Source organism: Quercus suber, unplaced genomic scaffold (genome assembly GCF_002906115.3).
Source record: "Quercus suber isolate HL8 unplaced genomic scaffold, Cork oak 2.0 scaffold_14, whole genome shotgun sequence".
Taxonomy (NCBI): Eukaryota; Viridiplantae; Streptophyta; class Magnoliopsida; order Fagales; family Fagaceae; genus Quercus; species Quercus suber.
In genome coordinates, this window is record NW_027069479.1 from 1,232,172 (window position 1) to 1,247,698 (window position 15,527).

General features: G+C 32.0%; 1 protein-coding gene across 1 annotated transcript; it reads left to right on the forward strand.

Annotated features, from left to right (window-relative positions):
* Nucleotides 1-4,146: 4,146 nt before the first annotated feature.
* On the forward strand, nt 4,147-8,893 carry LOC112013773 (L-tryptophan--pyruvate aminotransferase 1). The gene is made up of 5 exons (XM_065781250.1): nt 4,147-4,238; nt 5,726-6,029; nt 6,298-6,590; nt 7,591-7,892; nt 8,673-8,893. The coding sequence occupies exons 1-5, from the start codon at nt 4,147-4,149 to the stop codon at nt 8,891-8,893; spliced, it is 1,212 nt and encodes a 403-aa protein (XP_065637322.1).
* Nucleotides 8,894-15,527: the final 6,634 nt, after the last annotated feature.

The following is a 15,527-nucleotide window of genomic DNA, read 5'->3' on the forward strand; positions in this document are numbered from 1 at the left end:
ATATGTTTATTTCTTTTTTCTACCATACAATCAAAACAATTATAAAATATATATTTAAAAATAAAAGCAACAACAAACAAACATATAACAATAAACACACAATATGGAAGAAAATAATAAATCTTACATTAGTCATTATGTAAGACTCTTATTCCTTCCCACAAACTAATAAATAAACAATATTGTTCTTTTGCCTAACTAATAAAACTTTGTGTTATTTCATTCAATACTTTTTTTTCTTTTTTTTCTTTTTTTTTTTAATTCATGCATTTTTGCTTACTCTCCAACTAAAAAAAAAAGCCTTTTTTTTTTTTTTTTGAAACTCATTCTATAGCTATTCCCGTGCATCGCACGGGTTAGCGACTAGTATACTATAAAACCGAAGCCTAGGACTTTCTGTTGACTTCATTATATGTTGACTCATAAGCTTTGGAAGCCTCACAAATTTCCTCATCATCAATCATTTTATTTATTATTTTTCTATTTTAAATTAAAACACACTAAAAAAAAATTAGAATATGCTACTATTAAAAAATAAAACCCTAGACCTAGAACAATATAGTCGACTTATTCCATTCACTCCCTTCTCACCCATGACTCTCTTCCCTGCAGTATCAAGATCTCTCTTAATTTCTTATGTCCAGTTTCATATATAAAAGCTTTGGGTATTTGATGTTTGGTGTCCCAACCTCAAGCTAAGTTATCTTTTTAATTGAAAGGGCTAGATATTTTATTAAATAAGATTATGGTCAGTATCTCTATGCTATTATTTTCTCACATTTTTCAGTATTGTGCAATAAGAGTCTTGAATTTGGTCATTTGTATTATGTGTCATGGAGTGGTGGGAACTTTGAAAGTTAGATGGTTCTCACTGGAAATATTGTTGTTAATTTAGTGCATTCTTTTGGCATTATATTGTCTCAGACTCCGTTTAGGGAGAGGACGTGGTTAGAAAATTTACCTTTCAGTTGTGATTATCTTAATTATGTTTGTTGACATTGCCCTCTTCAAGTGATTTCTCCATCGACAAATAGCTTAAGATGGAAATAGGAACAATCTTCTACTCAACCTATTCCTTCTTTTCCTTTGTCTTTGATATACTAACAATTCAGTTTTTTATTTTTTTGGTTTCAAAAAGGTTAGTTTTTGTAGCACAATTTTGTACCTTTATATTCTAAACACATAATATGTTTCATATTGTGTTTTTGAAACTGGTGTATATTGCAGGAAAAGTAGAGTTACATTGGAAGATGATGCATAAACTGGTAGGAATTCTTCTTATGCTGCTTGTATAATCAAATACGGTATTTTGGATACCCTTTGTGCAATTTCATGCATTGATGTATGATTGAGAAGTTTTTTTTTTTATTTTATGTTCGAAGCAATGCTTGAAATTAAATGTGATTGATATGGCTCCACTATTTGCTATAGCTATCTTCACAAACACTGCCATGGATTATACTTTTGAGCGTAACCAATCTTTCACTTATATTTCTCTATTGTGTAGTCATATATTTCTCTAGGCTCTGATGATGACAAAAATCGTTAGTGAGCTACACAATCCTCCTGTACTCTAGACAAAACCTGCGAATATAAACAAAGAAGACCTTGCAGAGAGTACCGGTGTGGTACTGGCCAAATACCCTCCGAAGGTTAAGTTAGAGAGAATTTCTACAACTCTAGAATGCCAGAGCTAGGAGAATTACGCATACCTTGATTTGTGAGGGTTTTGGAATTTTTATAGTAGTGTAGATTTGACCTTCGTTTCTTGGTGGAGAAAGTATTTCCTTCTAGAGAAGACTCTCATTAATACTCGTATTTTACGAGATCCTTTCCTTGTAGAGATTCCTTTGATTAGGATTGGTTATTGAATACAAGATATTTCCATGTATAGACATTCATAGGGATGGGCCTATTCACCCCGGTCGGCCACCTGCTTTGTCCGAAGGTTCTCCATCGGCTTATGGAAGTGCCCATCGAGTATCATGGTGGGGTTGTCGGCTTATGGTGTCATTGCTTTTGTCCTTCCGTATATGCACATGAAGCTCACAGGTCCATAGGAACTGTCGGCCTCCTTGTGTGTCATACATTAAATCTTTTGCAAGAACACCCTTATCAAGCTCTGAATCTTTTGATTTCAACAACTATAGTCATGGATTATTCTCTTAAGTGTACCTTATCTCTCCCTTATATTTATTTGTAGTGGTCTTATATATTTTGTTTTGTTTCGATAAGTTTTAGGCTTAGAATCATCTGATTGGCTAATTTGTTTGGCCTTCTGAAAGTTTTAACTTCTAAATTATTGGGTTCATTTTTGTAATATCTTAAACTGGTATCTTATCTCTTATATTTCTCTTGTAGTCATGCGGCAACGAGTTAGCCAAATGAACCTAGTGTCAGCTTATAAGATTATGTCACATGGAAATTTTAGTAACTTCATTTCTAGTGTGTGCAACTTAGGTATGTAAGGAACCCAAGCCAAGCCTAGCTAGTCCAACCTACCAGCATCACATATGCGTGCATGCATGTGAATTCAAGGATATGATCAAAGTAGACAAGCAAGACTTGCATAGATAATTAGTTACCAAAATAATTTGTTACATATTGATTTTATAAGAGTTGATATATCATCAATGATGCAATTTTCTGGACTTCTTCTCTAAAGTTCTCTTCTTCTTCTTTTTTGCATTTTTTGGGAGGATAACTACCTCAAATTAAGTCAATTTTTCACTCACTGTCATTCATTTTCCTGTTTATTCCATTGATCTCCATTGGAACTCAAGAGGTTCATTATAAAGTATAGTTCACTCTAAATTTTCCAATTAAATTCAAAGATATAGTTTTATTGGTAAATTGTCCTTAGAAAGAAATAATATTTCCTATGTTTCATTGATCAATGCATATATGTGTTTGAATTTAATTAGGCAATCTAATGTATTACACCTAAGGAACTATATATTACTTGACTTTCTCTTTATTCCTATATAGAAATAGATTTTCTTTGTGTGTGTTTGGTTGCCAAAAAAGTGCAAGAAAATTTGGCACTATTCCTGAATTTTTCTTTTCTACCTTCAAAATTTGAGGAAATAATTTTTTTTTTATAATTTCTTTTTCAATTTAAAAATGATGATGTGGGATTTTTATAATTTATTTTATTATTTTATTATTAGTCATGTTAGTGTCAGTTGTGCCAATTGTGCACGATGTGTGAAATGTAGGCATTTTTCGTTATTGAGTAGATGGTTAGAACCAAATTATCTACAAGTTAAAAATAAAATAGACTCGTACCAAAATGTATGGACTAAATTAACTATGATCCAAAAAATGTAGAGATTAAAATTATGTTATTTTCATCAAAAAATTATAATATATAAAATACTAGCTAAATATTATTTTAAGTAATATTTAAATATAAAAATGTCCATTTAAAGTTAATGCATCTGGCCTCCATATGTGTTCAGTCCATTAAAAAATAAAAAATAAAGAACTTTAAGTCCTCTAAACTTCTTTTTGGAAGGATGTCTGTTTACAACTTACAAAACAAAAAATAATAAACACATAATCTAGTGAGCTAATGAAAATGGATAATTCATAATTGTGAATACAAATCTAGCTTATATCTTACTTTTTGTGTTTAAGTTTCCAATACATGCTCCACCAATCACAACTTGTCAAATATAACAACTTTATCCAAACCTTCAAGAAAAGCATGAAATTTCCTAATTTAATGTTATACACTGAAGTGTTTCATATTTATTGGCAAGCTAAAGACCTAAAGTGCACCAATTATTTCTTTCCATATTCCATTACAAATTCCAAATGTGCCGAATGATTATTAGTAAGTTGAAAAGTGATTTTAGTTGTAGGTGCAAATAAGAACCCATAAAAATTTATCATATTAATAATTTGTAAAAAAAATCCAACAGGATTATAAACTTTAATGCAAAACTAATTTTAAGGATAGTAAGCCAGATCAGTACTTTGCTATAGGGTTGGTGCACCAACCCCATCATCATCGATAAATATATAGATTAGAAGCTGATTAACACATCCTTGTATCCCATCATCCCAACACAAGCTCTGAACATTAATTAAAAGCTAGACTACATATATCTTTTATTCAGATTCCTTTCCCACAGAGACAAAATGGTATCTACAAAGTCTCTAGTAGCAGCCACAGCTAATGGCACAAGGACTTCAAGTCTTAGCTCTTCAGACTCAGTTCTCAATCTTAGTTTGTAAGTCTTAATTATCACCCTTAATTTTCTGCTTCAATCCAGTTCGTTCTATTACAATGAAACCTTCGATTTCATGAAAATTATTGGAGTGCAGTGTCGTCAATGGGTGTACTTTCAAGTGGGTTTGGTGGGTGGAGGTGCATGCTAGCTAGGGTTGAATCTCATAAGTAATGAATAATGCTATAGCCACAAACTATTTTAAAATATTTTTACAAAATGTTAATGTGACCAATCTCTTATTGGTTTTCATCTAGGCCCATCATTAATATCACTTTTTAATTTTTCATTTGTCAATAATTACTCACCACATTAACAATTTATAAAAATTTTTATAAAATAGTTTGTATTTTTAGCATTATTCATTAGTAATACTCTCGTGGTAGAGATAAAACTAGGAATTTAGTGGACCTAGCATAAACTTAAAATTTTTCATAATTCAAGAATGAAAAAAAAAAAAAATATATTATGATTAAGAGTAAATATAATATGAAAAATAAAAGTGGTATTCATTCAACATTAGCAAAATATAAATAAAACAAAAGATACAAAATAATTTCTTCTTAATACATTTTAAATCAATTGTTTATAAAAAATGGAATTTGACGTTTTATAAATCCTCAAATAACCGTTGAATATATATGCACAAATTGATAGTAAATTCTTCTTTAGTGTACAAAGCCAACTGTCATTTAGAAAATCATATTCTTTTTTGCTGCAAACATGTGGGTTTGAGAACAAAAAATGAAAACAAGTTTTTGTGTTTGATTTAACAAAAATTAGTTCAGTGGAATTTTTGTAAAAAACTCAACTCAAGTGGGGCCGAGTACCAACAATTCTCTCTCTCTCTCCACACAATCTCTCTCTCTCTCTCTCTCTCTCTCTCTCTCAAAAATGGTGTGGGTGCCTTTTTTTTTTTTTTTTTTTGGGGCTTAAGCCAATTAAGTTGTAAAAGAAAATGTCTCTAACATTACTTATTGTAAGATGTATTATGGCTAAAGTGGCTTATACCAATTTTATGTCCATGTACTCATAGAACAAGCAACTTACATTTGGGTTGGCATATGATTAGTCTAAGATTAGCCAAGCTTTTTCTAATATACAAACTCTATGTAAATTGGGTTTACTGTGACACAAGTTCTTAATAGAATATGTAGATGTTCATGGTGTGAACTTTTAATTTGTAGACGTAAGTAGTCAAGTTAAACTGCATAAATTTTCATGTTCACTTTCTTTTTCATGCTTCCACTCTTCATTCAATAATCACACAAAATCTTAACACTCATATTGTCCCAAACTATTCTTTGCCACTACGATTGGGGTTATTCTCCTTACAAGTACTAATTTTATACTCTTTTCTTAGTTATTGACTTATTGTACCAAATGCCAATGAGTAAAACTATCATGTAACTGAAATATTTTGATTCTCTCTTAGAAGTGCAGGGTATTGAATTATTACTTATATTGATTTTTTCTCCTTAATGTAAAAGGGGCGATCCAATGATGTTTGAGCCATTCTGGAAAAAGATGAGTGATAAGTATAATGTGACAATTGGTGGGGGTGACTTACTGAGCTATTTCAGTGATGGTAACAATGTATGCTGGTTTTTGGAGCCTGAACTAGGCGCAGCAATAAGGAGATTGCATGGTGTGGTGGGAAATGCAGTGACGGATGATCGGTACATCGTGGTAGGGACAGGATCATCACAGCTCTTACAAGCTTTGCTTTACGCTTTCACGACTCCTGGTGGCCCTGAGCCAGTTAGTGTTGTGTCTTCTGCCCCTTACTACTCGGTTAGACCCCCATTGCTTAACATCTTAATTTGATGTAATTATTTATGTGTTATTGTTGCTAGACTATAATTAACTGATATATTACTTACATTGAAAAAGGAAAAACATTAATATTAAAGGGGTTTAATGATAGATCTTATATGTTGCTGCTTCAATATTTTGAGACAGAGTAGAGTGTGTCTCTAACCTTTTTGGGAAAATAGTATGATACTTGCATGCATATATACATAGTCAAATAATTGAAATGGTAACTAATTATTGGCTGTAGTCATATGCTGAAGTGGCAGGTTTCCTAAGGTCAGAGCTGTACAAATGGGAGGGTGATGCATATAAGTTTAACAAGAAAGGAGCATACATAGAGGTGGTGAATTCACCAAACAACCCAGATGGAACTCTCAGAGAAGCAGTGGTGATGAACCGTACTGGCAATGGAAATGGAAAACTCATCTATGACTTTGCTTACTACTGGCCACAATTCACAGCTATTACCGGTGCAGCTGATTATGATAACATGCTCTTTACAATTTCCAAATGCACAGGACATGCCGGTTCCCGCATTGGGTGAGCATCTTAATATTATGGATGTTCTATGCTATTGCTAGCTAGCTAGTGTATAAGTCAGTTTAAAAGTATTCACTACAAATTTATAGGTTTTTATTATTATTATTTTTCTGATAGATTTTTGTATAGGTCATTATTGATGTTTACAATTGTTTTCCCAAAAAAAGAAATCATCTTGAACTTTTCGCCCCCTAGGACATTTCAAATTTGGTTGGAATTTGAAAATAGTACGTAGAATAAAAATAACAATCTATTTAAGATTTATACTTGAGTGCTTTTGACTTTTGATAAAAAAAATAAAAAATAAAAAATAAATAAAATCTTAAAAAATGCTAAATTATAAATTTTTTCTGAAATTTGATGGGTTTGATTTTGGTCCTTTAAATTTAAAATTTTAAAATGGAAGAATTTAGTCCCATCATTTATTTTTCTTTCTATGTGACTATTAAGATATTAAGATGCCTCATTTTGAGTAACCAAATCGAATGACCACATATATAAGCTATAAGCTAGGTAATGAAATTGAACCAACCCTATGCTTTGGGACTAAAATGGAACTTTATAAATTTTGACTAAAATATTGTTTTCGCTCCTAAAGTTTGAATGGATTTTGCTTTTTATCCCTATTAAAAATGTTATATTTTTTATTCTTAAAAATTGGAAAAAAAATCTTTTTTCGGCAAACATTTGAGAAAATTTCTTTTTTAATTAGTCCCTATATTTTCCTCTAAACTAATGAAATTAATGTCTTTAATTAAAAATTTTAGAGACAAAAAAACAACCTTTTTAAAGTTTAAGGACAAAAAACTATAACTCGTGCAAACTATAAGGATAGAAACAATACTTTTAACATTTAATATATATGATCAAAATCCAACTTATTCCCAATTTTAGAAACCAAACCTATAATTTAGACTAAATAGAGATGGTTGTATTATATTTCGGTGGTACTACCTCAATTGTTAACTAATTGATGCTTTGCCATTTCTTTGTATTAAAGTTGGGCTCTTGTTAAGGATAAAGATATTGCTAAGAAGATGATTGAATACATAACAATCAGCTCAATTGGTGTATCAAAAGAATCACAGTTCAGGGCTGCAAAAATCATTGAAGTTGTTTGTAATGGCATCCAAAATGTTGGGTCTGTCAAATCAGAGAACTTCTTTAAATATGCACGAAATATCCTATCTAAAAGATGGCAGAAATTAAGGGAAACTATTCAAAATAGTGAACATCTGATTTTGTCCAAGTATCCACAACAGCACTGCCTCTTCAGTGGCAAGCTCACTGAAACCTTGTCCGGTACGTATGTTATGTTCAATTTATACAAAAATGCAGCATATATTCAATTCAGCATTCTTCCCAATTTTTTTAAAAAAAATGTCATACAAATTTATTATTTTTATAAATAAAAAAGTATAAAATTAATACAAATATTTTGTGAATTTTTTATTTGAGAATTTATTTAATTTATTTATTCATTATTTAATTGCATACTTTAGAGAAATTTTTTTTAATGGAATTGGACAAAAGACCTAAATTGAATAAATTTGAAACTCATAGAATACAATTGAGTAAAAGTGAAATTATAGGATTGAAATGAATTTCAGTCAACTTTAGAGGATGCAATTAGTATTTTAGCCTAATTTTTACAAAATAAACATTAAAAAATAATATCAAAATAAAAACAAATTAGGAAAAGATTAAAGCTAAGCTACTATGAATTTTATTGCAAGATACTTATAAATTGATGTAACAAGAATGTGTTGGTTCCATATCTACAACACAACAAATTAATTTTTAATTAATATTTTTTTTTTATTTTAAAAATTGATGAATCAGTTTATAAAGACATGTAAAATGTAGCTATGGCATCATTCATTCAAATTAATTTATTATATTGATGAAGTGACAACAATCATATTCGTTATCATTTATAGGTATTTTATAATAAAATAGATAGTATTTTTTAGCGTTTTCCTTTTCTTTTCTTTTCTTTTCCTTTTTTGTTTCCCTTTTCATAAGAAAACATAGAGAAAAGGCATATGTTCTAACATAATTGTTTTCTTGTTTCTCCAACAGCCTATGCATGGTTGGAGACAAAAGATGACACAGAGGATTGTAACGAATTTTTAAGAGGATTAAAGATCATTGGAAAAAGTGGGAAGATTTGCGGTGCCCATCAAAAGTTTGCAAGAATTAACTTGATGTGCAGGGAAGAGGAGTTTAACCGATTCATAGAAAGACTATCGGCCACTAGGGGCAAGGGGATTATCAGTGGACATTATAGCTTGAAATGCTAATTTGAATCCTTATAGCTGTTTCGGAAATGAATTATAAGATCTTTTACTCTAAGGACACATTTGGTACACTATAATGGTGATTGCATAAGAATAAAAATTATTATCACAATAAATGATGAAGTTATAATATAATAATTTTTCCTTTATTCATTAGTTTGTTGACAGCACATGAATAGAACTTGAATTGTAATCCAAAGTTTGGTATAACATAATAAGATGATAGAGTGGAGTTTTCAATCAAAGTTTTTAATATTTGGTAAGCATAATTTTTTTTTTTTTTTTTTGGAGAGAATTTCAATTTATAACGTATACTCTTGATGAACGCTCTTTATTATCTAACCAAGATATTTAATTGATTTTTTATGTAAGCGGGGATCGTTACATATCTCTTATTCAACTATAAGAAATTTTACAGTTAAGCTAACTAGAAATTCTTTTTTGCAATTTCCAAAATTAAAATTATTTTTTACAAAATTGAGAGAGAGAGAGAGAGAGAGAGAGAGAGAGGTGAATAGTTGCATCAATCGAAATATAAATACCTACAATTCAGAAGTCACATGTACAAAAAACCAATATTGGGTAAGATAGGATAGTTTTGAGATTTTGGCTAAGATTGTACAATGAGGTATATTGCATACCGGTCAATAGTACAAGACACAGAAGATGTGGAAATATTATTGAAAAATATTTTATCCTAATTATTTATTAACCTGTTGAATAATTCTAATATATCTATTAGCACTTATTCTGAATAATACACATATTATGTCTAATAGCACTTATTCTGAATAATACACGTTAATATTTTAGGTCAATTTTGGTTTAGTTTATGAAACATGTCATTAATTTTTTCATGTATGCTTTAATGTATCCTAATCCTATATAATGAGAGGGAGGACAAAATTTGACAATAAACCTCTTTGTAGGTTAAGGTTACAATTTCCTTCTAAAAAAATTAACTTAGCTACATATTTAAAAATTTAATTGTTAAATTATATATTTTTTACGCTCTTGATATATATGTCAAATTTTATATCAATCGAATTTTATATACAAAAAGAAAATATAATCTAATAATAGGTTTTTCAAAATTTAAATCCAATAAAAGATATTAAGAGTCTATTTAAGAATCGCTTATTTTATTGAAATTGAAATTTTATTTGCTGAAAATACTGTAAATAAAGTTAAAAAGTAGTTGAAATAATACAGTAAAACTCATAAATAACACCAAAAAGTGTAATGAAACCTATGAACAATAACAAAAATAAACTAAATAGTAGCAAAAATAAGCTAAATAGTAAAAAAAATCAGCATTTTTTTTTCCCCAAATGCAACATAAGTAAACTTGTACCCTTAAACTACAACCAATTTTAATCATCTTAATTAGACTTCATATTTCCTCACCCAAAAAAAAAAAAAACAGACAAGTATTTTATTGCTCTGTAAGTATAACTGCTAAAAGTTGCGCTCAAGGACACCTTGCTCATAAAGTGCTTTTGGGAAACATATCACGTAACAACCTCGGGAGTTTCTGCTTATTTTGAACAGATTTTTGGAAAAAATATAGTTGCTGCCTCGAGTTGACAGAATGGCATGAAAGACTAGTGAAAAAAATAAAAAAGACTTCATCGTATCCATAGAGAAGAGGAAAATAACTACTATTAAGAAACCAAAATTGATGTTACATATTACTATCATCCACCGATGAACTCAGCATGTATCTATTGGAAGTTCTATAAACAGAATGCAGAGTCAAAATCCTCAAGTAATGGGATTGGACCATAAACAATAAACAATTAGATACCACGTTAATTCACATACAATGAACAGGCAAGATTACCAATCTTAACCTTGTTCACCAGATGATTGTCCACGTCCAAGACGACCACGCCCACGTGAACCTCGGGCACGTGGGGCAGCTCTTCCACGTCCTCCTCTAACCACTGGAGAAGAAGCCACACCTAATCTTTTTGCAGCATAATTTTTAGGTTTTGGGGGTATTTTGGTCATTTTTTGGGTTTTGGGGGGTATTTTGATCATTTTTAGGTTTTAGGGGTATTTTGGTCATTTTTAGGTTTCGGGGGTATTTTTATCATTTTTGGTTTTAGGGATATTTTGGTAATTTTATGGGTTTTGGGGGTATTTTGGTAATTTTTAGGTTTCAGGAGTATTTTGGTCATTTTTTTGGTTTTAGGGGTATTTTGGTCATTTTTTAGGTTCTCGGGGGTATTTTGGTCATTTTTTAGGTTTTGGGGGTATATTGGTCATTTTTTAGGTTTTGGAGGGTATTTTGGTAATTTTAAGGTTTTGGGGATATTTTGGTCATTTTTTAGGTTCTAGGGGGTATTTTGGTAATTTTTGGCTTTCAGGGTTATTTTGGTCATTTTTTGGATTTTTGGGGTATTTTGGTCATTTTCTGGATTTTGGAGGTATTTTGGTCTTTTTTTTTTTGTTTTGGTGGTATTTTGGTAATTTTCAGGTTTTGGGGGCAGTTTGGTCATTTTTGAAGATTTTAGAGTACTTTGGTCATTTTCACTTTAGTGGCATTTTGGTAATTTTGATAATTGGGTAATTGGGTGGGTTGGGGTTTACCCATAATAATTGGGTTGGGTTGGATTTGGGTTATAAGGAATTAGTTAAATGAGTTTTAAATGGGTAAATGAGTTTTTTATACCCAACCCAATTATGCCCACCTCAAACCCACTTAAACCCGCCCATTTGCCACCCCTAATTAAATCTGATAAATAATTCTCTGCAATGCGTTCCAGCGTTTCTTTCTTGTCAGGACATTCTTGCACCAACCCCTCTGCAACAAACAAAGAGATTAATCTCCTTACAGGGATGTCAAAGTTCCTAGAAAAGAGCCTAAAGTATGAAAGAAATTCCTTCAAATATACAGCCGATTCTTGATTTGCAAAACTTTCTGACCATGGTGTTTGGTACTGATTGATTTGCTCAAGTACTGCTGACAACTCCTGCACAGTTACACTTTCACCTCGTGATGCACGCGAGGAACATATTATATTTGCTTATAATCGTTCTTGTCAAAACGTAGTACCTAACATTTTATGAACAATCACTCAAGTAGTGAAAAGTGGCTAAGTGTTCAAGCGTGTCTTGTCTTTTTATAACAATTTAAGCTTTAATTATTCACATTTTTTTTTTTTTGGGGTTTTGATAAGATATCGTCATCACTGACGACTGACAAATTCTGCTTTGCCAAAAATTTAAGTACCCGTTTGGTTTAACTTTTAAAGCTTAAAAGTTGGCTTTTCAAAAACGCTGGCTCAAATGTGCGTTTGGTGAGAATAAAAGCCAACTTTTCAGAAAAAGTTGGCTTTTATATGTCTAAAGGATATGCGCGTTTTGGTTTTGGGTCAGTTGAGCTCCATAAATGAAAAGTTAAGTCTGGAGTTTTTATTTATATCCATTGGGAGAGTGAAGTTACAAAATTGCTCTTGACTAAAGGGCAAGGGGTCTTAACACTTCAGAATCACACACGCAGCTCCCTCATCTCATCTGTCTTTACACTTCAGAGAAATTGCCCTCTCATCTCATCTCTCTCTGCGCAGCTCCCTAACAAAGAGATCGGCTCCTCTCAGCTCTGCGTAAGTCTCTCTTTTCTTTTGTCTTGAAAATCTTCTTCCTCTTCTTCTTCTTTCTTCGTCTTCTTCAGCGGGCTTCCTCTGTAAATTTTTTTTTTTTTTTATAATTTAATTTGTGTAATCTGATCTGAGAAATATGTTTTGAAGGGAGAGTTTTGATCAACAAAACACGAAGCAAGGCCGATCTGCTACCAAAAACCGCCAGGTACCAACACTGATCTGAAATTTTTTTTTTTACCTATCTGCTACCAAAAAAACCGCCGATTTGCTACCAAAAAAATTTTCGGATCTTGCATGCTTTGTTCTTGCTAAAGATCTATTTGTTCTGTTGCCGGGTACTGAAAAAAATTTGTGGGTAGATGCTTCGTAATTTTTTTTTTTTTTTTTTTAAATTTTGTGGATGCTCTGTCTAAAGTTCTCTCCCCTGCAAACTCTCATCTCAACTCAACACCCCCTCCCTTTTCTTTATCTTTCATTTCTCTCTCTCAAAAATCTCTCTCTCACTGTGCGTGTTCATGTTTGTGTTTGTGTGTGTCACTGTGTTCGTGCTTGAAGATGGGTTTGTTTTTGTTTTGGGTTTTACAGATTTTTTTAAAAATTTATTATTATTAATTTTTTTTGTGTGGTTCTTGATGCCATCATTGATTCAATAATAGAATGTTAACTTTAATTACTCAGAATGAATGCTTGTTGAGTTATTACTCTGTATTAGTTTTTGGAGATGGGTTTGTTTTTATTTTAGGTTTTACGGATTTTTTTCTTTCTTTCTTTTGTGGTTCATGATGCCATCATTGATTCATATTTGTTGAATGTTAGCTTAATTACTCATAATGAATGTTTGCTGAATGATCATAACGATTATTGGGCTTGTTTGGTTGCTGCATGGTGAGGTGCTGCAGGGTGTGCGTGCTCTGCTGATGTGGGGTGCGTCTGCTACTGATGGGGCATGCGTGTGCAGCTGCACACGCATGCCCCATCAGCAGCAGACGCACCCCACATCAGCAGAGCACGCACACCCTGCAGCACCTCACCATGCAGCAACCAAACAAGCCCAATAATCGTTATGATCATTCAGCAAACATTCATTATGAGTAATTAAGCTAACATTCAACAAATATGAATCAATGATGGCATCATGAACCACAAAAGAAAGAAAGAAAAAAATCCGTAAAACCTAAAATAAAAACAAACCCATCTCCAAAAACTAATACAGAGTAATAACTCAACAAGCATTCATTCTGAGTAATTAAAGTTAACATTCTATTATTGAATCAATGATGGCATCAAGAACCACACAAAAAAAATTAATAATAATAAATTTTTAAAAAAATCTGTAAAACCCAAAACAAAAACAAACCCATCTTCAAGCACGAACACAGTGACACACACAAACACAAACATGAACACGCACAGTGAGAGAGAGATTTTTGAGAGAGAGAAATGAAAGATAAAGAAAAGGGAGGGGGTGTTGAGTTGAGATGAGAGTTTGCAGGGGAGAGAACTTTAGACAGAGCATCCACAAAATTTAAAAAAAAAAAAAAAAAAATTACGAAGCATCTACCCACAAATTTTTTTCAGTACCCGGCAACAGAACAAATAGATCTTTAGCAAGAACAAAGCATGCAAGATCCGAAAATTTTTTTGGTAGCAAATCGGCGGTTTTTTTGGTAGCAGATAGGTAAAAAAAAAAATTTCAGATCAGTGTTGGTACCTGGCGGTTTTTGGTAGCAGATCGGCCTTGCTTCGTGTTTTGTTGATCAAAACTCTCCCTTCAAAACATATTTCTCAGATCAGATTACACAAATTAAATTATAAAAAAAAAAAAAAATTTACAGAGGAAGCCCGCTGAAGAAGACGAAGAAAGAAGAAGAAGAGGAAGAAGATTTTCAAGACAAAAGAAAAGAGAGACTTACGCAGAGCTGAGAGGAGCCGATCTCTTTGTTAGGGAGCTGCGCAGAGAGAGATGAGATGAGAGGGCAATTTCTCTGAAGTGTAAAGACAGATGAGATGAGGGAGCTGCGTGTGTGATTCTGAAGTGTTAAGACCCCTTGCCCTTTAGTCAAGAGCAATTTTGTAACTTCACTCTCCCAATGGATATAAATAAAAACTCCAGACTTAACTTTTCATTTATGGAGCTCAACTGACCCAAAACCAAAACGCGCATATCCTTTAGACATATAAAAGCCAACTTTTTCTGAAAAGTTGGCTTTTATTCTCACCAAACGCACATTTGAGCCAGCGTTTTTGAAAAGCCAACTTTTAAGCTTTAAAAGTTAAACCAAACGGGTACTTAAATTTTTGGCAAAGCAGAATTTGTCAGTCGTCAGTGATGACGATATCTTATCAAAACCCCAAAAAAAAAAAAATGTGAATAATTAAAGCTTAAATTGTTATAAAAAGACAAGACACGCTTGAACACTTAGCCACTTTTCACTACTTGAGTGATTGTTCATAAAATGTTAGGTACTACGTTTTGACAAGAACGATTATAAGCAAATATAATATGTTCCTCGCGTGCATCACGAGGTGAAAGTGTAACTGTGCAGGAGTTGTCAGCAGTACTTGAGCAAATCAATCAGTACCAAACACCATGGTCAGAAAGTTTTGCAAATCAAGAATCGGCTGTATATTTGAAGGAATTTCTTTCATACTTTAGGCTCTTTTCTAGGAACTTTGACATCCCTGTAAGGAGATTAATCTCTTTGTTTGTTGCAGAGGGGTTGGTGCAAGAATGTCCTGACAAGAAAGAAACGCTGGAACGCATTGCAGAGAATTATTTATCAGATTTAATTAGGGGTGGCAAATGGGCGGGTTTAAGTGGGTTTGAGGTGGGCATAATTGGGTTGGGTATAAAAAACTCATTTACCCATTTAAAACTCATTTAACTAATTCCTTATAACCCAAATCCAACCCAACCCAATTATTATGGGTAAACCCCAACCCACCCAATTACCCAATTATCAAAATTACCAAAATGCCACTAAAGTGAAAATGACCAAAGTACTCTAAAATCTTCAAAAATGACCAAA

What these genes read in the sequence shown, in the direction of transcription:
- LOC112013773 (XM_065781250.1), top strand. Translation starts at nt 4,147, where the DNA reads ATGGTATCTACAAAGTCTCTAGTAGCAGCCACAGCTAATGGCACAAGG. An exon ending in CATGCCGGTTCCCGCATTGG is followed by an intron (nt 6,591 to 7,590) that starts GTGAGCATCTTA and finishes TTTGTATTAAAG; the next exon opens with TTGGGCTCTTGTTAAGGATA. An exon ending in GCTCACTGAAACCTTGTCCG is followed by an intron (nt 7,893 to 8,672) that starts GTACGTATGTTA and finishes TTTCTCCAACAG; the next exon opens with CCTATGCATGGTTGGAGACA.